Here is a 25,001-nt window from a genome sequence, read left to right on the forward strand (position 1 = left end):
ACATAAGTTAGTGATGAAACAACAACAGTTTGAAAGTTTTAGATTATAAATGTCCAAAGTCCATATAAAGAAGACAAGAACATCAGACTGTAGCCTGGGGAAAAATAGGAAAGAACCCTGCCCCCCTTCTCTCTTGATATTTTTGCTTTTATTATTAGATATGAATTATCTAAACTGTCAGAAAATAAAGTAACATATTATAATATGAAAATGCATATAGCCTGCATAAGTTTTGAAAAGTGTTTACTTCTTTGACCTAGTCTTGGAATCATATTCCCATTATATCATATCATATTCCCATTATAAACTGGGATTCATGGGGGCTGATAAAGTCGTTGTTTCTACAAGCCAGGTATCATCTTCTCTATGCTACAGAAGGGCCTAAGAATGTCCATGATTTTAATCAGGGAGGCAGTAACCTGGTAACAAAAATAAATACAGGAGAAAATCAGACATAAGTTTTCAGCTTTTCATACTTTTTCTTTTAAAAGTTTTCATATTTCAAATTGCTCAAAATAATTTCTTTAGTCAAGTTATTAGAAGAATTCGAACATTATAATGTTCTCTTAAACTGAGGGTACTGTCTTAAAAAGGAAAAAAGGGCCAAGATTCCTTCTAAGACATTATAAAAATTAGTAAAAATTTAGGTTCATGAAACATAATCTTTTGAAAAAGCTGCTTGTGATTTTTTAAAATTTTATTTTATTTTTAGTTGAAGGATAATTACTTTACAATGTTGTGATAGTTTCTGCCATACATCAACATGAATCAACCATAGGTACATATACGTTCCCTCCTCCTTAAACCTCCCTCCCACCCACCTCCCTTTCCCACCTCTTTAGGTTGTCACAGAGCACCGGCTTTGGGTTCCCTAGTTGCTTGTGAATTTTAAAAGAAAGGAAAACATTAGGACTTGAATATCAAGTAGAGAATACTTGTTGAAATTATATCTAAAATGTGGAGTGCATCTAGATTAAATATTTATGACAAAAGGTAATAAATCCTTAAGGACAAGATCTTATGGTCTCATTATCCTTTTTAAATGTACTCAACCTCATGTGTTCCTTGAAGACAGGAAAGGAACTGATATAAAAATGATATGAATTACAGCAACAAACCTTTTTTCCTAGGTCTAATCCTTTATCAGATACACTGAGCAATTTACATAAACTATTTTACTTAATCTTCATAAAATCCTATGATATAAGTATTGTTATAATTCCCGTTTTTCTGACGATGAATCTGATATTTGGAAGAAGGAAGTTACTGTTCTCAAATCAATAATAAAAAGCAACAGTGAAACCTATAAATACGACTACCTGAAAACAAAGCTAGTACATGCTCTTGTTATTTCTAACACCATGTTCAATTATCTTCCATAAAATTAATTTCATAAGGTTAATTTCAATCTTGTTTTATGATATTAATAATATTCTGTGTTAAAGTCTTGAAATACAGAGTATCCAAACAAATGTCAGTGATTAATGAGTAAGTATGACAGCACTTGAGATGAAAATAGTTGGCCTAACAAACCCCCTTCTGATAATTCTTGAAAAACTAAGTTTTAAAGAAATTATAATTTTATATGGAATTTTAAGTTTCTATTCCAACATAAGCAAATTCATTCTATACCAACATAAGGCACTCAATCATCTTTTGCAAACAGCAACTAACTGAAAAATTGAAAAGTAAAATATAAGTCATCAAATCTAATTTACCTCCATTACAACACTGTCATATTTTTTCCCATTGTGGACTTTAGCGCTCTTTTATTTAAAGCTTTAGAACAGTTTTCAAACAAAAATACATTCATTACGATTAAGAATATTTCCTGTCTGGAATTACTGAAGATAAGACTATTGAAAAAGAAAATTATATTTCCACTCCAAAAGAAAGTCATATACAGGACCAGGGTAAACATTTTGAATTTTGAAAAATGTGCTTATAAAAGTTTAAAACATTTGGATAAAATTTCATTTCAAAAAAAATGACTGTTTTCCGATATTGAAAATTGGTAAATTTTAAGAGTACTCTTCTGTTAATGCATATTCAATGTTCAACTTCAATAATTTTAAGGTTTCTATTTAAAGATAATTTTAAAAACATATCAGTGGTATTATAACATGAAAATCTAAATAGATCACTATAGTTATATAAGCACTTTCAAGCAATTCAGAAAAAAGTTTTAATGCCTCTATAATATCTATTGTTTTTTACATTAAAATGCAAATAATTGCTGAATTAGTCACACTTATTTGCACATTTTCAACCAAGAAAAAAAATACAATAAAGTCATGAATTTTGCATCAGCTTCAAATGGCTCTTACACAGAGTACAAATTTTATTCAAATTCAGTCAAATTATATAAAAACCATTACCACGGCTAAACAAATTATCTTGAAGTATAACATCACCATTTTATTAAGTATCTGAAATAGGCAAGTTTATTTCAAAAGCAACAAAACCCTAAAATTATTTAATACTGATTTTCAATTTGGTTGTGATTTGTTTATATAACGAATTAATGTAAAACCATTGGAATTGTGGTCTTTCAAATATGTTCATACTTCTCAATATAATTTAAAGAGTTTTTGAAGGTCATAGATTTTTCAACACATTTATGACTTTACTTACACATAAGTACGTAAACACAGAACATAAATTTCTAGTTCTTCTGTATTTCCTCCTTGTCTCTCCCTCCTCCTAGTCCTTCTTTCAGCTCAACATTTACTGGTGGGCATTTATGTGTAAGTACAAAACATTTTTGTTTTCCTCCTAAAAAAACATTTACATGGAAGAAAATTAAAGAGTGGAATAATTTCCTCTGTAGCCTTAACCAAATTGGATAATGTTTGTCCTTGGTTAAATATCCATGTTAAAAATTGATGCAGTATCTTGTAGTGATCCAGCAAATGCTCTGACTTGCAAATACATTTGTGGTTTTACATTCTTTCTCTTCATGCCTTTGTTTTACTGTTTTGTGGGAAATTTTTACTGTCAAAAGGCAGTTTCCCAATAGTAAAGAAAGTTACTTTCTTTTTCCTTTGCTTATAACTAGACAACATGTATGTAAAATGATATGAATTTATTTGGAAGGAAAGGTTTACATATAAATTCCAGTGTCTTCTTCCAAATACTTTTGTTAAGCATGACAAAAAGAAATAAAGTAATGGCACCTTTCAGTGAATACTTCATTTTTATTCCCAAAGCAGGCCTATGTGACAGAAATATTGCTATCTGCACTTTACAATGAATTATTTGTAGTTCAGGTGACAAAACTAACAAGAGGCAGCATGAGAGCTGAAGCCAGTCTTAAGAGTTCTAGCCCACTATATGCACCATCTAACAATATGACTCATGCTTTTGCAAAATAATCAGTGAAAAGCTATGACCTAAACATGGAAAAGCACATTAGCTTATAATGTTTATGTTGAAAATTTATAACATTTCGAAGCAAGAAAGACATATTAAAAGAACCTCTTGATGAAGGTGAAAGAGGAGAGTGAAAAAGCTGGCTTAAAGCTCAACATTAAAAACTAAGATCACAGCATCTAGTCCCAACCCTTCATGGCAAATAGATGGGAAAAAGATGGAAAAAGTGACAGAGTTTATTTACTTGGACTCCAAAATCATGGCAGATGGTTACTGTAGTCATAATATTGATACATTTGCTCCTGGGAAGAAAAGCTATTACAAATCTAGACAGGGTATTAAATAGCAGAGATATCACTTTGCTGACAAAGGTCCATATAGTAAAAATTATGGTTTTACCAGTAGTCATGTATGAATGTGAGAGCTGGACCACAAAGAAGGCTGAGCACTAAGGAATTGATGCTTGTGAACTGTGGTGCTAGAGAAGACTCTTGAGAGTCCCTTGGATAACAAGGAGCTCGAACCAATCAATCCTAAAGGAAATCAATCCTAAATGTTCATTGGAAGGACTGATGCTGAAGCTGAAGCTCTAATACTTTGGCCACCAGATGCTAAGAGCCAACTCATTGGAAAAGACCCTGATGCTCAGGGAAGATTGAGGGCAAGAAGAGAAGCGGATGACAGAGGATGAGATGGTTGGATGGCATCATGCACTCAATGCAAACTCCAGGAGGCGGGGAGAACAGGGAAGCCTGGTGTGCTGCAGTCCATGGGGTTGCAAAGAGTTGGACACAACTGATCAACTGAACAACAACAACAAATCCATACATATACTAAGAGCAGCTCTCTCTCAAATAAAGGAATTTTCACACAGATGTACAAGTAAGATAAAAGACAATTATCAATAATTTGCTTATAGGTTTAAATTTTCTTTTCAAACTACTGACTTCATTCTGTTATGCTGATCTACTTTGCCCATTGGAAAATTTTTTAAAGGAAAAAAGCAATATTCTTCATTAAATACTATAAAAGTAAATCATATAGGATAACATATATTTTTGGTGATAGACAAGTTTGTACTTATGTAGAAGGCAATCTATATATAAACCTTAGTTATCATCTGCAAATGTTCTGATATTTTTGAAAAGAGACACAAATGAAGAGCGAAGAGTATACAAATACAGTTCCAAATATTAAAGAAGTACTTCTAGGAGGCAGTGAAGGAGGCTTGTGAGTCACATCTAATGAAAGCAAGGTAAGAATCCTAAAGAGTTAATGTTAAGATAGAAACTCATCAGAACCATGTTCTCAGGTCCATGCTAGAATCATTTCCTAACATGTAACTTTTGGTGGCTTCAAAATCACTGCAGATGGTGACTGAAGCCATAAAATTAAAAGACACTTGCTCCTTGGATGAAAAACTATGACCAATCTAGACAGCATATTAAAAAACAGAGACATTACTTTCCCGACAAAGACCCATCTATTCAAAGCCATGGTTTTTTCAGCAGTCATGTATGGATGTGAGAGTTGGACTACAAAGAAAGCTGAGCACCAAAGAATTGATGCTTTTGAACTGTGGTGTTGGAGAAGACTCGGGAGAGTCCCTTGGACTGCAAGGAGATTAAACTAATCAATCCTAAAGGAAATCAGTCCTGAATATTCATTGGCAGGATTGATGCTGAAGCTGAAACTCCAGTACTTTGACTACCTGATGTAAGGAGCTAACTCATTAGAAAAGACCCTGATGCTGAGAAAGATTGAAGGCAGGAGGAGAAGGGGACGACAGAGGATGAGATGGTTGGATGGCCTCACCGACTCAATGGACAAGAGTTTGAGAAAGCTCCAGGAGTTGGTGATAGACAGGGAAGCCTGGCGTGCTGCAGTCCATGGGGTTTCAAAGAGTCGGACAGGACTGAGCAACTGAACCTAACTGAACTGAATTTTTCTACATTAAGCAGTTCATTTTTTTAAGTGCTCCTCTAAATAAGATATCAGGAAGAAAGAGATAATAAGGTAATATAAACTGCATCACCCAGAGCTTTTCAGCAAGAGTTTTCCTTATCTCCAGGAAACTGTTCAAAAGAATTTGGTTAACTCAGATACCTCTATTCCATGTACTTTCTGTTGTAAAAGTTAGACTTTCTAATATTTTATTCCTCTTGCCTCAGGATATATCACATCAAACAAAAGAATGCATTGACCATATGGGCTTCCTTGGGTGCTCAGACAGTAAAGAATCCACCTACAATGCAGAAGACTGGGGTTCAGTCCCTTTGTCTGGAAGATCCCCTGGACAAGGAAATGGCAACCCACTCCAGTATTTTTGCAGGGGAAATCTCATGGAAGAGAAGGTTGGTGGGCTACAGTCCATTGTGTCACAAAATGTCAGACATGACTGAGTGACTAACACTTTGACTTCACACACTAAGATTAGAGTTCCTCACTATATGTTCTGAACAACACCTGCAACAGAATCTCTTGCAAGATGGCAGGAAGGGCAATTATGTTGAAAAACGTTGATTCATGGGCTGTATCCAAATCTAATGAAACAAAAATTGGGGATAAAGCCCATAGGACTTGGCATTTAATAAGCTTCCCAAATGATTTTTAAGCAAAACAAGTCTTAAGAATCATCCCTGAAGAGTCAAGTTTATGAAACATATCTGCATTTGTGCAAATTTGAACTCCCAGGAATGTGCAGAGTCACTGTCAGTGGAAATGTTAACAATCCTATGAATGAATTAATGGACTCATTGAGAGCTAAAGCAAAGTTCTACAGGATATTTGATTTCTATGTAGATGCCAATATTCACTAGATTCACTCTTCTTTCACAGCCTAAAGAGGTCAGTGTTAGTTGCTCAGTTGTGTCTGACTCCCTGCAACCCCACGGACCGCAGCCTGTCAGTTTCCTCTCTCCATGGAATTTTCCAGGCAAGAATACCGGAATGGGTTGTCATTTCCACAGAGGGCACAATATTCTTAGTGCTGTTTATTAATATGTGCTAGCACTGTTCACATACCAGATGTGTGATAGTTGCTGAATGGAAGAATGTGTTTCAGTGGATTTTCTCAAATGTTTTCACTATAATCCAGAAAGACAAGGACTGTGCTATTAACCCCACTCAGGTTACACTTTAAACCAAGCTCACTTGGCATTTGTGCAGGCAATGATGGTACAAAAGCAAGATGAAGTCAGAATTCAGAAATATAGGACAAACTCTATAGCAGAAGTATTTCATGGAATTTCTTTTACAATATATCCCATGGCTAAACAGGAGGAAATCTTTATTATTCAGCATGTGAAAAAGATTTTCACACATCTGTGTACATGCATCTTAGCTCTTCAATTGTACTAATTAATTTAGTGAACATTTAAAACGATATGTGCCAATTTTCTATAAGGTTTGGTTAATATTGCCAGTGTAATTACTGGCATTTTTGAGACTACCTAATATTTTTAAATGAGAGCTACTTAAATTGAGAGGTGTGGAAGGTATTTTATTCAGTATGTTCTAAATTTAGAGTACTAACTTCAGAAGTGCTCAAAATTGCTGTCTTAACATCCACTAATTTGGATATTTTAATCTCAAATATGTACTAATTCTGTATTAAGTTACTTTTGTATATGCTGAATTAATTTCTAAACCATATTTAAAGCAATCTTGTAGATAGTATTAAAGGATCCATAAATATAATTTTGGAAAGTCCTGATACTTTTTAAAAGAAAAATTTCTACAAATAATATCATTTTAAAATTATAAGTTTGCTGACATCCTGATGTTCCCAATAATCAATATGCAAAAGAAATGAAGTTTTAAAGAATGTCCCTCTGTGATTTAGACTATATCATATGCTTTAGATTATTAAAATACAGGTATAGAGATGGGTAGACATATCCTTTTTTAAACATTTAAAGGCCCTCTCCATTTTTTTCTTTAACATCAATGAGTGATAGTATCCATTTCTCATTAATTGAAATGCATGTTTTTATTCTGCAAATATGAATGGTCTGTTTTAAGAAGCATCCAATTAAAAAAATAGTAATTTGTCAAACTTTTGACAAATAAGTCCTTCCAGAAAATTAAGTTTATATCTTACATAATTTGGCAAGATACTCCCAAATGAGTTTTAGAAATTCAATTACTGTATTCTGCAAAGAATACTAGAATAATTATACTTGGTTTTAATTATTAAATTTAAAATAAATAAAATATATTTGCAATCACCTTGTTTTCAGCAAAACAGTTTTAATTTTGATATGATTATATATAAGCTAAGACCAGGAACTATAAAGCATAACTAAAGCTGTTTTTCTTTTTTAGCCTCTCTGAAAAGTGATTTTTAGATATTTGTCTCATCATCAATTCAGAGAAAAATCTAAGAGAAAGCTTTTTAAAGTAATACCATACTAAAATGTGCAAAAAAGTAGCTTTCAAAAAGTTCTGATGACATTTAAAATGAGGATAAATTATATACAGAATAATCAAACACATAACTGCAATGAAAGTCCCATTAAAAATAAAATGAAAATTCCATGTAATATAATGAAAATAGACTCACATTTACAAGCTGAAATATCTTTTAAACTAATGAGGTTCCTTAAATCTTGTAGGCAAATGAATGGAGTAAAATATACAGGTATTTGTTTCACTACTTTCGAAAAGTTATTCACTTTAACAACTCTAAAAGTAATGTGAATATTCTTCCTCATTCTATTCATTGTGATCAATTCTAGCATAATTATTGAAATATTTGACAACATCTTATATTTGAAGTTGAAAACTACTTAATTTGAGATGAATTGGCAGATATCTTATTCAACCTTTTCTATAATTACAGCACCAACTTCAGAGTTGCTTAAAATTGTTGTATCTTAAAATTTCACAAGTTTAGATATTTTATTCTCTGCTATATATTAATCACAGGCTTTCCACGTGGCATAGTGGTAAAGAGTCCACCTGCCAATGCAGGAAACACAAGAGACATGGGTTTGGTCTCTGGGTCAGAAAGATCTCTTAAAGGAGGTAATGGCAACCCACTCCAGTATTCTTGCCTGAGAAAACCCCAAGGACAGAGGAGTCTAGTGGGCTACAGAGCATAGGGTAGCAAAGAGTCGGACACAGCTGAGCACACACACTTCTATATCTTAATTCCATACTAAAAGCTACTTTTATATCATGAGTTTTTAAATAGCATTTTAAGTAATTATAGAAAATAATCTACTTAAAATTATAGATATTGTTTTATATTTTCACTTGTCTAGTACACTTAGAAAAGAAATTCACAAATACACAACTGTGAAGAATTAAATATTAGCATATATTAATAATAATAGATTCCTTAACAAACAAAACAAGGGCCGATAATTTACTCTTAATAAGTTCTACTAATTCAATTAAAAGTTTTTTTCCCTTCAAATCAACAAGTTTTTACTTAGGAATAATCTTCTCTTATATTAACGTTGACTAGTAACTATGTTTTTTACTTATTTATCAGTGCACAAAGTGTATAGACTGCTTCCCATGCATAATAAATAAAACTTTCAGCCAGTTACAGTATAGTTAACAATCACAAGTTAAACCCTTAAAACACATAGGCTATAGTAAATTCATTCTAAACAATGCTGCAGATTCAAAAAGATATTTTAAATACCAGATATGTCTGTTGCAGTTTACAATGATTTCACATGCTAAAATTCGATTTCCAACAAGTTCAAGAACTTGGTATTTATATTTTCCTCAAATATGTACAATCACATCACTTATGTTTTTCTAGAATCAGAGTTTCAAAATGATTATCTCAAAATTCTTTAATAATAAACAAGATGCAAATCTAATATTAAAAGGACTAGGAAGATAGATACTATAGAGTTTCTAAATTGATTTAGGAATGTTGCATCAATTGATTGGTGTAGGATTTAAAATCCAGTGGAATGCACAAACCTACTGAAGATGCAGTTCTTAAAATTGAGTAATTTAATAACCATTTTATTTCATACCTGTACTTCACATATTTATCTACTACTATATCATGGCTGAAAAATTCTCAGCTCCTTCACTAACTGAAATTATTCATGGACATCTGTTTGATTTCATGTAAGAGATCAGTCATTCACTACATTAGTTAAAGGCATAACTAACATTATAAGTCATGAACCTACATATACTACTTTGGAAAAAAACTTTGAGTCTACATTTTAAATAAATATTTCTAAATAATAGAATAATATTAATGAGTAGGAATATTAGGGCCTTAGAGACAAATATATTTCATATTCAAAGAACATTTTACTTAATTGATGAAGTCTCTGGGCACAATAATTTGCTGATAGAGTTTTCTGTATTATGACCTTTGTTCACTGAGACAGCTAGGCAACAGGGTTGTATATGGCATTATTTTAGGGGACATTCAAGTGTGCCTGGAATATTCTATATTATCGCAGAGAAATCTCATAACCTAGAGATAAGTGTTAGTAAACCACCATCTGCCTGTGCTGACATATGCAGATTTCAGAAGGAGAAAAGTCCAAACCTCCAACTACCTCTCATTCTTAAATTTGTCAGACCACAGGCTAAAGTGTCTAAATGAAAAAAAAAAAAAAAAAACCCCGGAGACCCAGCTATTAATTGCTCACATTAGGAAGTCTCCAAAACCCAATCTTTTGGTCTTCATCTTGGGAGACTAGAAACTTCAGAACAGCAGACTGAAATATAGGGATGCCAATACTGAGTGGACGCCTGAGTCTCCTTAAAGAATCCCTTGGTGTTACTGAAGCAAGATGAGTTCCTAAGCCACTGCAGTATTCTTGCCTGGGAAATCCCTGTACAGAGGAGCCTGGTGGGCCTCAGGGCATGGGGTTGCAAAGAGTCAGACACGACTGAGCAACTGAACAACAACCACTCTGATAAGACATTCCTAAGGTTCTCAGGAATCTCAGAGCGATTTAGAGAATGCCTGGATTTCTTCAAAAGATACTTTCTGCAAGATAGAGTAAAACTGCCTTCATATGGCTATCAACTGACCATGAGCTGTCATTTAAAGGAAAGGGATGAGACAGAAGGATATCTGTACAACCGATTATCCACATACCAATACATCAACACTGATGTCACACAGGCCACATCCATGAACAGTCACTATTCCAGACTTGCCCCCTTCACTGCTACTGATGAGGGCAAAAGAACAACATAAAGGCAGTGTCATGGAGCACAAGAATCCATTCCTGCATCAGCAAACCTGCAAGGGTCAGGACCACACTCTGCCTGCCAAACTCCACCCACCTATCCTCCGGGACTCAGCAGAGGAACAAGTCTCTCCAGAAAGCACTCCTTGATCACCGGCCCCTTCTTCCGCAATGGATGCTATTCCTATGTACGACTCTGTGCTTAACCAAATTAGCACCTGTAGTGAAAACTGAGTGATGTACTTGTATTTTCATTTTGAACACTGGAACATACACAGAAACCACAATTATTTTTACATCCCCAGGACTAAGCTCAGTGCCTAGCATTCAGTAAACGTTTGCTGAGCAGAAGCTGGATGAAGGTATAGCCACCGCATCTGGCACATCTGGTGGGAGATGAGATCCCTTAAAAAATACAATGAAACTTAACAGTTCTTTAAAAAAAAAAAAAAAAAGATGGACAGCATGAAGTGAAAATGCCATGACACAGTCTTCTCAATTTTGGAATGAATGCAGTTATTATAACATCAGACAACATCAGTGAACCTGCCATCACTAACTAAATAACACCTTGTAAGCCTATCCTTGGAGACCTATATCATTTATTATGATAATATATTTTACTCCCCTAAACACTTAATACCCAGGAAGCTAGTTTAGAAAAAAAATCTTTTTAAAAATCTGTATATTTCTGGGGGTCCTTTTTCTATATGTAAAACATTTGAAAAATTCAAATGATTTCTATCATTTTTTCATTTCCTAGTATAATGTTACAAAATATTTGAAAATTGTCCGAATTATTTAGAATATAATAGATAACATCACTGAAATGAAAACCCTGTTTTATATGTTGATCATTCACTCTGTAATAAAATTTCATTTCTTTCTTTGAAATTATGGTTTTACAAAAGGGATTTCAATTAAAAAACAAACTACTATGCAGAGATTTCTGATGAAACAAAAATAGACATCTACTTCATTAAAAGATACAAAAGGACTTCTCATATATACAACACCAATAAGGTTTCCATAAAAGTAATAAGACTATAAAAACACTGAAATCTCTGCAAACTTTCCTGTCGTTTATGGAAGACATACAAACATTAATTTACTATCTTCCCCTTTAACTTGCTTTTTCTATTGTTTTTTGAAACAATAGGGAGACAGCTTGGAATGAACTCTGAAATAGGTACTCTGGATATATTGTATAGACAGAAGATGTGATCAAGGCAGTAATAATCAGAATAAAGCAGATGGACCTGAATTTGTATCACAATTGCGCAGAGAATAAAGTTAAGCAAGGAGAAGGTAAGTGCTGCCTATACAAAGCACAAAATACAGTCTGATAAATATTTTACATGCTGAGTAGATTTCAACTTAATTCTCACATGCAACTCCATGAAAGTCTAATGAAAAGTGTGTTAAGTGGTTTCTTTCCCCTATGACAAAACCACTCAAAACCTTTAAAATTTCTAAACCACTACACACTTTTACAATGCCAGAGAAGAGAAAGAGAAATTATTAATTTTTAAAATTACCCAGCAATTCCATTGCATCATCTTCATTATCAATATCTTCTTCTGTTACAGATGGGGTAGGACTATGGACAGACTCAAAAGAATCTTGAGAAAGCATGGCTGCCAGAAGTTTCTTGTGTTGCTGTTGCTGCTGTTTTAGTCCTTTAGTCTTGAGCTCCACCTTTAAGCTGAAGAAATAGTTCCATGTCAGTTTTCAATGATGATGACATTATCAGTTAGCTGTGGTAACTAAAGAAAATCTACAAACATATTTTCACTAGATTATTTTGCTTTGCAAACCTATGCATATATTAGCAAAATAATCTAGCGAAAATTTGTTTGTAGATTTTCTAATAAAATAAAAACTCTAAATGTATAATGACTATATATATTGTTGTTGTTTAGTCAGTAAGTCATGTCCATTTTTTGCAACCTCATGGACCTCGTGGACCACCAGACTACCCTGTCCATGGAATTTTCCAGGCAGGAATACTGGAGTGGATTGCCATTTCCTCCTCCAGGGCATCTTTCCGACCCAGGGATCAAACCTGCAGGCAGATTCTTTACCACTACTGCTGCTGCTACTAAGTTGCTTCAGTCGTGTCCGACTCTGCAACCCCACAGACGGAAGCCTACCACGCTCCCCCACCCCTGGGATTCTCCAGGCAAGAACACTGGAGTGGGTTGCCATTTGCTTCTCCAACGCATGAAAGTGAAAAGTGAAAGTGACGTCTCTCAGTCGTGTCCGACTCTTAGCGACCCCATGGACTGCAGCCTACCAGGCTCCTCCGTCCATGGGATTTTCCAAGCAAGAGTACTGGAGTGGGGTGCCATTGCCTTTTCTGCTTTACCACTGAGCCATGTGGGAAAGCCCATTAATATACTCCAGGACTCCACTTTGCTTTGGTCTAACACATAAGTTCTAAACAAGGATCACCTGGAAAAGGACAATTGAAAGTGGCCATCCCCTCTACCTCCTCCCACTGGATGGTCTGCCTTTTGATATCTGCTCTCTTCCTCCTGGCCCTACTCTTTCAGGGGGTTTAACCTTGCTCCCTTTTATTTTACATTCTGATTGTGAACACAGGTTGGTAAGTGTCAGACTTTTCTCGCCCTGCGTGGTCTCTTTTGTAGGAAAACTGGATGATTCCTCTCTTGAGCTATCTGCTAAGCTTGTTTAGTTCACCACTGAAGCTTAGAAAGAAAATCTGTGCCCTTTGTCTTGACTCTTAATCAGAAATTAAAAGGATCTCTTTGTATTAAGGACCAAGTTGTTGAAGAGATCACAAAAAGTTTCACCCTCAATTGCTGCATTTTTTTTTTTTTGTAGATTTTTGGATTCAAGTTTATTTTTATTTTTTATTTTTTTTTTATTTTTTTTAACTTATTTTTTTATTTTATTTTATTTTTTTAATTTTTTATTTTTTTTAAATTTTTTTTTAAATTTTAAAATCTTTAATTCTTACATGCGTTCCCAAACTATGCAAAAGAGCTCTTTTTTTTCTTTGTATGTCTAAATGTAATATTTTTATAATTTATTTACCAAGACATTTATTAACTGCTTGCTATGTACCAAGTATTGTGTGCACTGAGCTGCAGAAATAAGACATATGTCCTTACCATTCTCCTCACTTTAAAGCAAGTATTGCTTTTCCATAACATCTTATGGGAAAACCTGTACAACCCAATACTTGGAGTCTACAATTTTTGTTTCCATATTGGTCTCGCCCAGTACCTAGCACAGTACCTTGTGTTAATTAATACTCAATAAATATTTAACAAATTCACACTTTCTTTTTGAATCTCATATTTTCTAATAAAATAAGAATTAATTTAAGTAGATGTAATATGAGTCCTCCAACTTGAGAGACGTGAGAATCCAGGGAAATGGAAAGATAGGTAGTGAAACGAAAAATGAACGAATAGATTGGAATGTGAATAATGAGAAACAAGCAGCAGCTAACAAATGTGTAACCAGCCATTCATCAGCTGACAATGCCCAAGACCGTTTCATGAACGGTGAAGCGAGTGTTTTCTTTGGTCTCATGATTTGGTCATGAAGACGGTGGTATGCTACCAGAACGAGACGCAGATTGAATCCAAAAAGCTGTCTAATAACGAGTCCATCAGTCTATGAGTCCAAAGACAACCAGCAATATGTTTCATAAAATGACTATTTGAATCAGGGTAAGTATTTCCTAACTAAATAAATGAATACATTCTTAAATGAGAGCAAATTTTTAATATATTAAAATTACCTCATCAACATTCTGAAATATATGAGAGTTATATACTTTTTTGGTTTTAAAGAGAAATTTGTGAGTTATTAAGTGCAATTTTTGTATGTTTTAGATATTTTTAAGATTTCTGTTTTTTAATTACTTTGGAAAAATCACTTTTGATTAATCACTATTCTTTATGCTAAAAGTCTGCAAGTGAGAATATTCGAGAATAGCAAATAAATTACCAAGTTTGATGTGGTCTCTGCCACATGTGTTATATATTTTCTAACATGCCCACAACAGCCAAAATTAGACAATTTTATGATTATTTCTTTATTCTTGACTTCTTTTTTTAAAAAGTGCCCTCCATCCATTTTCTTCTTTCTTGTTCTGGTTATTTTCCATCATACCTCTTATCACTACTTGAATTTATGGCATAAATTAATATATTTGCTTGTTTGTTGTTTCTTTCTAGCTGCCAACAGGGAAGCTCTAAGACAGGGGAACATTCCTAGGGTTTGTTAACAAATATATCAGAAGCAGTTATGAGCTTTAATGAAAAGGAGCACTGCTTGTGGGAAGTGAATTTAGCTTTCAATATTTAATATATATTTCCAGGTTATAAAATTTTCTATTCATTTTATGGCATATTTACATCTGATAACAATGCACGCAATGAATAAAGTCAATTTATAAGATCTATAATATTTATTGATGTTATTCTTACTTTAAGTGGTTCATCTTAGAGAAGCTTCATTAGGCTTTCAAGGCTTGATAAGCCTATTTAAAAATTCAATTATAATTTAGCAAGTAATTTTAGGAAGTCTATTATCAGCTATTAAAAATTCTAATTAAGATGGCTCAAAATATAAGTATATAGGTTTATTAACTCAATTTTTATTTACATTTATATTATCAATGTGTGATTATTTTTAATAACTCTAAATGTGCAATGAATATATATGCTTCCCACTAAACACCTAGACAAGCCACAGCAACCAATGTCAAATGGTAGCACATGACAATCACAGAAAGCATGCAATCGTCCCCTAACACATTCACCTCTCTCTTATGACTCTTCTGTTTTCTTGTTCAGATGCTTTACTTTCTTAAACTCTCTTAACAATTAACAATTACATTGTCTTGTCGTATTTTATTAGTTTCTCTATATTGCCCTCATAATTGCCTTCATTTTAACCAGCACTTAACCTTTCAGATGACAGCTATGTATACTAAAGTTCTTTACCCTCTTCACACAATGCTGTATTTGTAGGACCTAAGGAAAAAGTTCAGGCAAAGTGTATCATTTTCTAAAAGTTCCAGGAAAATATGGTGGGTAAGAGTCTATTCATAAGACTCTCAATGGTTTACTGCACAATTTATTTAATCCTGTCTAATCTAATGATGAAAGTCCAGCCTATTATATCTGTATTGTTCTGAATGAGAGGGGAAATTAGTGATGTACTAAAGATTGGGTGTTGTAATAACAACCATTCAAATAAGACCTGAACTATTAACAGGAGGGGAATCTATAATAGGAAAAGAGATAAAATGTTAAGATAGACTATGAACAACCCTTCATATAAATAACTTTTATTTATCAGATGTCTACTCACAGTCTTCTGTGCCTCCTTCACTCACATAGCAGATGTCTACTGACAATGGCAATGTAGGAGGTCCAGTGGGGGAGAGAAAAACAGAAGTCATCCTTAAAAATTAAGTCTTCTCTTTCAGGAGTCTAGAATGTAATTAGTCTGCTAATTTTTAAGACAAGTTATATTTTTAAGACAAGCCAATTTTTAAGACAAGTTATAAGTTTTAAGACAAGGTCATTACTATTCAAGGGCAAAAGCTAATACTCTAGTAACAGACTCTTGAGTCACTAGGAAATTGCTCCCCAATCTATTTTTATTCATTCAAGTCAAATTTAGTGCTGTGTAAGCTCCTGGCATAAATTCAGAAATCCTGGTTTTATATTACATGATGGAATATAGTTTCTAACCCATAACTTTATTGCTACTCTTTAAATTTAGTTCAAAAAGCATGCCTTCTTTTTTCTCTAATGGGGCATCTGAGTAGGATTTTCACCACTTCCTTCGTTTCAAAGGTAATATATCAACTCATTATTTAAAGATAGAGGTAATATAGCAACTCATTATTTAAAGATAGAGAAAAATAAAAGTGAAAACAAGCTTTCAAAACAAATATTTGAGCGAGAGCTCCATGACCTGAGTTTTCTGGGTAGTAGATATTAGTAGGATTGCAAGAGAAAGTCTCCTTTATTGGCTATTCAAGAGGAAATAAAAGCTCACTGAAGCTAGGAAGAAAATAGAAGGACTAACATTTGCAATAAATAGCTCCTATTTATTATTATGACTAAATGAAAGCACAATGAAAATTGACATTTCTCTATTTTATATTTAAGAACTAAAGATCTAGCAATGAATAAAGAAAAAGGTCTAGTGTGTTTCATATGTCTAGTGTTAAAAATAAAATTACCCTCATTGACAGGTGAAATTGATCTGACATTTCATGAAAGAAGGTAAATGGATTTTTAGAAATGGTTTTCTTCTCCTTATACAGTACACTTCAACTATTTAAATAATTTAAAAGTTATTTCTCATGGAAACAGAATCAATTTTCTATATGCCTGAAGCACATTAAACGAGTATTCTGAATTTCCTTCCCTCTAACCAACTGATAAGTCAAAGTAAAAAACCCCTGAAAGCTATTACATTGTAGAAAATACAATTTTCTCCTTGAGAAAGAATGGTTATCGGTTGCTGCTAAATTTAATGTAGGAAACACAAAGTTACTGTGGCTATGCTATGCACAGGAAAAACTCTTCTGTGGCGCTCAGCTAGCAACACTCACAGAAAGCTTAAGTTCTTGTCACATTTCAGTCCATGAGTATTTTCCCTCAATCTTGTGTAAGCCATGCCTTGATAATGCTTTTTCATTCCAACTTCCTCATAGAAGTTTTCATTTTCACTTCAAATTTTACTCACTGCAGTTAGTACTACAAGAAACAGTTATACTGAAAAACTTATTCTAAAAAATATTATCTAGACTTTTCAAAATTATCTGACTTCTACTAATATATAGAGGGGGCTTCTCAGTAGTAAAGAACTGCTTTCCAATGTAGGAGACATAAAGAGACGCAACATTGATGACTGGGTCAGAAAGATCCCCTGGAGAAAGAAATGGCAACCCACTCCAGTATTCTTGCCTGGAGAATCCCATGGACAGAGGAACCTGGTGGGCTATAGTCCATAGCATTGCAAAGAGTCAGACACATTGAAGCAACTTAGCATGCATGCGCACCAGTACATGGAAACTTAGGGCAAATCTTCTGAAACCATTTTGAGCATCATAGGATTGAGTGAAATAAATCAGGGCCTTTCAAATCCACAAATTATAATAGTTTCAAAATCATTTCAAAAGTTAAACTGTAGAGAATGTAAATAATTATATTCAATCAAAGTTATCAACTCTAAACTCAAATGGTTCTAAACCAAGATTTCTCTATATATATTCCATCTAATTCCACCTTGTATAGTCTTTCATACTTGGGTTCAATCCCAGGGTCAGGAAGATCCCCTGGAGAAGGAAATGGCGACCCACTCCAATATTCTTACCTGGAAAATCCCATGGACAGAAGAGCCTGGTGGGCTATAGTCCATGGGGTAACAAGAGTTGGACATGCCTTAGCAACTGAACCACCATAGTCTAACATATATTTAATAGTTTTCTTCTTGCTGAATAACTAGATCTCTCTGGTAAATCAGAAGTCTTCCCTCTCCAATCTTAACCCTCACCCTAATAATAAGCCGGTCTTGTCCAATATTACAGTAGGTCTTGACCGACAGTTTATGTCTTTGTAATTATTTTTCTATTTGGTTTTGGTAGCAAAGAAATTATGAGCTTGCTAAATGTAAAGCAAAAAATCAAAGCCAAATCTAAAAGCAAATCTGAGAAAACTCTAATTTTAAAAAAGAAATTAATTATCTTATATGTGATATAATATTCTATATAAAATTGCTAAGAGTTATCTCATCACAATCATGCATGTGGTTGCCCTTTTGTCTGAAATGATGAAAGTGTTCAGAATCTTAGAAGACATCTCATCTCACCTTCCTGCAGGGCTAGAGCTACTATCTTCATTTTCCCATTGTTCATTTTTACTTCTGGGAAATGGGGGCTGTAGCATTTCAGCAGCCAGGGGGTCAGCATCATTCTCTTCTCGACCAATCCACTCTCCAATCACACGAGGTCTCAGAAGAGAAGAACTAAATGCCATGGTTTCCTGAAGAGAAGAAAAGAATTTCTGTGCCTTAGATAACATATTGCCATGAAAAGGGTGATAGGGAAATATTCTTGTCTAGATTTTAAACTGCTTCCTCAAATCAAAATGTTCCTTTTTTTTCCTTTCTTTCTGAATTGACATAAAAGTTCAGTTCTTTCCATCTTTACAGATGACTTCCTCTATAGGATTGGTGCCCACTCATGAAGGCCGTTTTGGTAAAGGATCCAGGAATGAAATCTTTGATTTGGATTTCTTAGGCTGTGTGTTTGTTCTCAAGATGGAAGAGGGGGAGGATTAGCATTTGCAACACAAGGAGGACTGTATGGGAAGGCCCACATAGTGAAAGAGCCTGGTGTTGTTAGAAAATGATGCATAATTTCTCAAATGTGGAAGAAATTGAGGTAGAGTCAAAGTCCAGGAGAGTTAGGGTTAGAAGGATACATTGCCTCCAACTGCAAAGCATTTTGGACTTCTAGAAATCCAGGGCTTCCCTGGTGGCTCAGACGGTAAAGAATCTGCCTGCAATGCAGGAGACCCAGGTTCAATCCCTGGGTTGGGAAGATTCCTTGGAAAAGGAAATGGCAACCCACTCCAGTATTATTCCCTGGAGAATCTCATGAACAGAGAAGCCTGGTGGGCTACAGTTCATAGGGTCACAGAGTCAGCCACGACAGAGCAACTAACACTTAGAGAAATCCAGTAGAGGTTGGAAGCAGAGCAGTATCAATGATAGGCATGCTATGCTAATTTTAAAAAATGCTAACATGATCTTTTTTCATAAACTAGGATATGATGTGACCCTTAAAATGATATTTTAAATATTTACATCATTTAATACTTTAAAATGAATACCAAAGACATGCAACTGCTAGGGATACCTCAGTAGGGAAACAAAGTAGATTAAAAGGCAATATCTATTGTAAGATCTAATTTTTGTTTAAAAAATTCATATGGGTATATCTTCATGTGCCAGTTTCAGCCTACCAATAACTAATGCTGTTACTGAACCAGCCCTTGTGATTCTTAGTATAAGTGCAAGACACTCTTCAGCAATAATCACCAGGCAACTTGCAAAAATAAAGGTTTATTACAGAACTTACAGAAGGACTTACAGAAACATCTTTGTGTGGCTTTAGGAAGCATCACTACAAACAAAGCTAGTGGAAGTGATGGAATTCCAGTTGAGCATTTCCAAATCCTACAAAAATGATGCTGTGAAAGTGCTGCACTCAATATGCCAGCAAATCTGGAAAACCCAGCAGCGGCCACAGGACCAGAAAAGGTCAGTCTTCATTCCAATCCCAAAGAAGGGCAATGCCAAAGAATGTTCAAACTACCACACGATTTCACTCATCTCACATGCTAGCAAAAGAATGCTCAAAATTCTCCAAGCCAGGCTTCAACAGTACGTGAACCATGAACTTCAGATGTTCAAGCTGGATTTAGAAAAGGCAGAAGAACCAGAGATCAAATTGCCAACATCCATTGCATCATAGAAAAAGCAAGAGAGTTCCATAAAAAAACATCTACTTGTGTTTTATTGACTACACCAAAGCTTTTGAGTGTGTAGAACACAACAAACTGTAGGAAATTTTTCAAGAGATGGAATACCAGATCATCTTATCTGCCTCCTGAGAAATCTGTATGCAGGTCAAGAAGCAACAGTTACAACAGGACATGGAACAACAGACTGGTTCCAACTGCGAAAGGAATATGACTAGGCTGTACATTGTCACACTGCTTATTAAACTTATATGCAGAGTACATTATGTGAAATGCCGGGCTGGATGAAGCACAAGCTGGAATCAAGATTGCTGGGAGAAATATCAATAACCTTACATACACAGAGGACACCACCCTTGTGGCAGAAAGTGAAGAAGTAAAGAGCCTCTTGATGAAGGTGAAAGAGGAGCGTGAAAAAGGTGGCTTAAACTCAACATTCAAAACACTAAGATCATATCATCTGGTCCCATCACTTCATGGCAAATAGATGGGGAAACAATGGAAACAGTGACAGACTTTATTTTGGGGGGCTCCAAAATCCCTGCAGATGGTGACTGCAGCCATGAAATTAAAAGACACTTGCTCCTTGGAAGAAAAGCTATGACCAACCTAGACAGCATATTAAAAAGCAGAGACATTACTTTAACGACAAAGATCTGTCTAGTCAAAGCTATGATTTTTCCAGTGGTCATGTATGGATGTGAGTTGGACCATAAAGAAAGCTGAGTGCGGAAGAATTGATGCTTTTGAACTGCAGTGTTGGAGAAGGCTCTTGAGAATCCTCTGGACTGCAAGGAGATCCAAACAGTCCATCCTAAAGGAAATCAGTCCTGAATATTCATTGGAAGGACTGATGCTGAAGTTGAAACTCCAATACTTTGGCCAGCTGATGCGAAGAACTGACTCATTGGAAAAGACTCCAATGCTGGGAAAGATTGAAGGCAGGAGGAGAAGGGGACGACAGGATGAGACGGTTGGATGGCATCACCAACTCGACAGACATGAGTTTGAGCAAGTTCTGCGAGTTTGTGATGGACAGAGAAGCCTGGCATGCTGTAGTCCATGGGATCACAAAGAGTTGGACACGACTGAGTGACTGAACTGAACAGATGACTTAACAGAATCTCAAGTTACACAGTACACCTGGTACCACACAGAGGGGGAGTGAAAGAGAGCAAGCATGGGCCTGGGTTTCTGCTTTTACTGGGGTTAAAGGAGGGGGCTATGGGTTTTTATGGGCTCATTCTTCACTGGCAAATTTAAAAGAGAGAGTAGAAATGTAAAGTGGGAAGAGAAAAACTAAGTGGCCAGGTGAAAAAAAAAAAAAAGAATCATCAGGTTATTAAAATCAAGTAACACCTCTAAGACAAACGAACTACAAGGTGGGGGTGGGACCTGGATCTCTGAAATATGTTTATTAGTGATAGCTACCCTTGAAGTAGGCATCCTTGGCAGCTCAATCAGTAAAGAATCTGCCTGCATTTCAGGAGACCTGGCTTTAATCCCTAGATTGAGAGGATCCCCTGGAGAAAGAAATGGCAGCCAACCCCAGTATTCTTGCCTGGGAAACCATGGACACCGCCTTTGAGGTAGATGCCTCGGCAATCAAAGCTTAAAGTCAGGCACTTTCAATAAAAAATGACAAACAAAACCTCTCAGGGTTTCTCCTATAAACCATCAATTCATCATTCATAGATTAATTCCTTCATTTATCCATTCTTTTATATTTATTATGATTCACCATGTGCCAGACACTGCTTGATTTACTGGAAAACACAATGGTAACACCAAAATTTAATGGTTTTTATCTGAATGGAGGGACTACAGGTAATTCTTAATTCTTATTTTGGCATTTGCATGTCTTTTCAATATTCTATTATAAATATGTACTTATAATAAGAAAAAATATATTTTAAAATATCTTAATCTGAGAAACAAGCTTATAATTTGCAATATTACAAGAGTCTTGAATAATTCCTTAAAATTCAGATCTGATCAACTGAATCTTTACAATTTCCCCAAATATTATACAAATACAATATTAAAATATATACAATGTAGTATTAATTAATATACCAATATACCAAAAACATGTGAACTATGATTTAGATATATTTAGTGAAATTTATCCAAGTGATAATAAGTGACAGAAAATAGTTAGATATCTTGATATTGAGTCCCCAACCTTCATGAAAATATAGCAAATAATTTTTAGTGTTTGCATAAGATAGCAACTGATCTGATATCCTTCTGTATTTATATTCCCAAAGCTAGGAAATCAAAGCTTTCAGCTATGAAATCATGCAGTCAAATTAATGACTTGCAATTACTGAAAAGGCATATTTATCTGCCACAGTTTAATATCATTTGAAGTATAAGAATGAAAATTAACAGTAATACTATTAAATGTTAAGCCTATATTTGCACTAAGAGGATTAAGGAAAGACATATATTTTTTAGGGAAAAAAAATCCATAAACATATTTACAGCTTCAGAACCAGTTTTGGCCTGTGCAACTTTGAAATGTTAACTTACTCTCTGAATCAAATACCCCAGAAACACAAAAATTATTTGAGGTAGTTGGCAAAGGCATTAGCCTGAAGTAAAAAGGACTGAGACTATTCAAGAAATAATAAATAGCCTTTGACAACTCCATTTTTTCTACAGAAAGTCAGAAAGTTGAAGAAGTTACTCAAAGGAATCCTTTCCAATGGTTTCTTCAGAAGTAGCCAAAAGGTTAAAAAAGAAAGAAAGAAACATTCAGATGGTAAAGCCACAAAATATGGAAAACAACGGATGGGGAAGCCCAGCAAATAGAACTAGAGCCCAACTAAGGAACACCTTCCAACACTTTGGACAGGAAGACCTGATGACATCTGTCCAGCAAGATTTGAGAGCTGCTGGAAACAGTGGAAACAGTGTCAGACTTTATTTTTTGGGGCTCCAGAATCACTGCAGATGGTGATTGCAGCCATGAAATTAAAAGACGCTTACTCCTTGGAAGGAAAGTTATGACCAACCTAGATAGCATATTCAAAAAACAGAGACATTACTTTGCCAACAAAGGTCCGTCTAGTCAAGGCTATGGTTTTTTCAGTGGTCATGTATGGATATGAGAGTTGGACTATAAAGAACACTGTGCACTTAAGAATTGATGCTTTTGAACTGTGGGGTTGGAGAAGACTCTTGAGAGTCCCTTGGACTGCAAGGAGGTCCAACCAGTCCATCCTAAAGGAATCAGTCCTGGGTGTTCACTGGAAGGACTGATGCTAAAGCTGAAACTCCAGTACTTTGGCCACCTCACGTGAAGAGTTGACTCATTGGAAAAGACCCTGATGCTGGGAGGGATTGGGGGGCAGGAGGAGAAGGGGACGACAGAGGATGAGATGGCTGGATGGCATCACTGACTCGATGGACCTGAGTTTAAGTAAACTCCAGGAGTTGGTGATGGACAGGGAGGCCTGGTGTGCTGCAATTCATGGGGTCACAAAGAGTCAGACATGACTGAGTGACTGAACTGAACTGACTGATGAACCAGTCACTTCTATAAACCTCTAATTATTTCTATTTTCTAACAGAAAGTTTTCAGTGTGGTTATCCCAAATTAGTCTCATCACTTAATAGAAAAGAAGAAACAAAACTATTATCATTCACATATATTTTTTATATAGAAAAATCAAGAGAATTCAGAAAAAAGTTACAAATTAATGAGCTTAGCAAGTTTACTGAATTTTACTAAAACTAGAAAAATAATTTTCATTTCTATATGCCAACAAGTTTTAAAATGTAACTTGTAAAACAGATACCATTTACAATAGTAGTCAAGAACACAAGGTACTTAGGAACCAATTTAACAAAAATCTGCCTGCTCTTTTTCAATATGACTTTTTTATAAAACACTACAATATTCAATTAAATGGAAACATGCCTTGTTCATGAGTACAAAGATTCAGAAATGCAAAGATGTCAATTCTCTCATACTAATCTAAAATACAAAGCAACTCCAAACCCAATGGAGTAACAGATATAAGCAAATGGACCAAAGAGGAAAACTGAATGTCCAGAAACAAGGTAAGTGACAGAAGCATGCACATTTATGGACAAATGAACTTTTCAATAAATGGTTACAAGAAATTTATTATGCATATAGGGGAAAATATGTTCCAACTTCTTACAATATTAAAAAAAGTTCTCAAGTAGATTAAAGATAAAAAAACAGAATTCTTAATAGGAAATAAAAAGTAATACTTTTATGATGTTAAGTAGAAAAGATTTCTTAAACAAAACATGATATGTTAATGTTAAAAATGTCTGTTAATAGAAGGCACTATTTAAAAAGTGATGACAAGCCTAAAAATTTAAGAAGGTATTTGAGACACACAAGACCAACAAGAGTTGATGTTAAAAATATATAATAAACTCACACAAATCTAAAGAAAAAAATAAGTGGGCAATAAAAATGAGCAAAAGAGAAAAGCAGGCATTCAATCTTACTGAAAATTAAGTATTACAAGCAATAATTGAATCCATGAGAAAAAAAAATTTCATTAAAATACTTGACAACAGCCAGTGTTGGCAAGGATCAGGAGCAAAATATATTATTACAAACTGTTGTTGAGAGTATATACTAATAAATCTCTTTTGAGATAAATTCTGTATTACTAATAAAGTTAAAAATGCATGTGCCACTGTTGGTGGGAATGTAAATTGATACAGCCACTACAGAAAATAGTATGGAGACTCCTTAAAAACTAGGAATAAAACCACCACACGACCCAGAAATCCCACTACTAGGGATATACCCTGAGGAAACCAAAACTGAAAAAGACACATGTCCCTCAGTGTTCATTGCAGCACAACTTACAATAGCTAGGACATAGATGCAGTCTAGATG

General features: G+C 34.6%; 1 protein-coding gene across 1 annotated transcript in view; it reads right to left on the bottom strand.

Annotated features, from left to right (window-relative positions):
* Positions 1–25,001, bottom strand: part of C14H8orf34 (chromosome 14 C8orf34 homolog) — a 338,106-nt gene that overhangs the window by 199,437 nt on the left and 113,668 nt on the right. The window contains exons 6-7 of the mRNA XM_005689042.3: positions 18,432–18,604; positions 12,098–12,264 (exon numbers count right to left, since the gene is read on the bottom strand). Coding sequence (XP_005689099.2) covers positions 12,098–12,264; positions 18,432–18,604 — 340 coding nt within the window. The remainder of the gene's footprint in view (positions 1–12,097; positions 12,265–18,431; positions 18,605–25,001) is intronic.

Source organism: Capra hircus, chromosome 14 (genome assembly GCF_001704415.2).
Source record: "Capra hircus breed San Clemente chromosome 14, ASM170441v1, whole genome shotgun sequence".
In the NCBI taxonomy this organism is placed as follows: Eukaryota; Metazoa; Chordata; class Mammalia; order Artiodactyla; family Bovidae; genus Capra; species Capra hircus.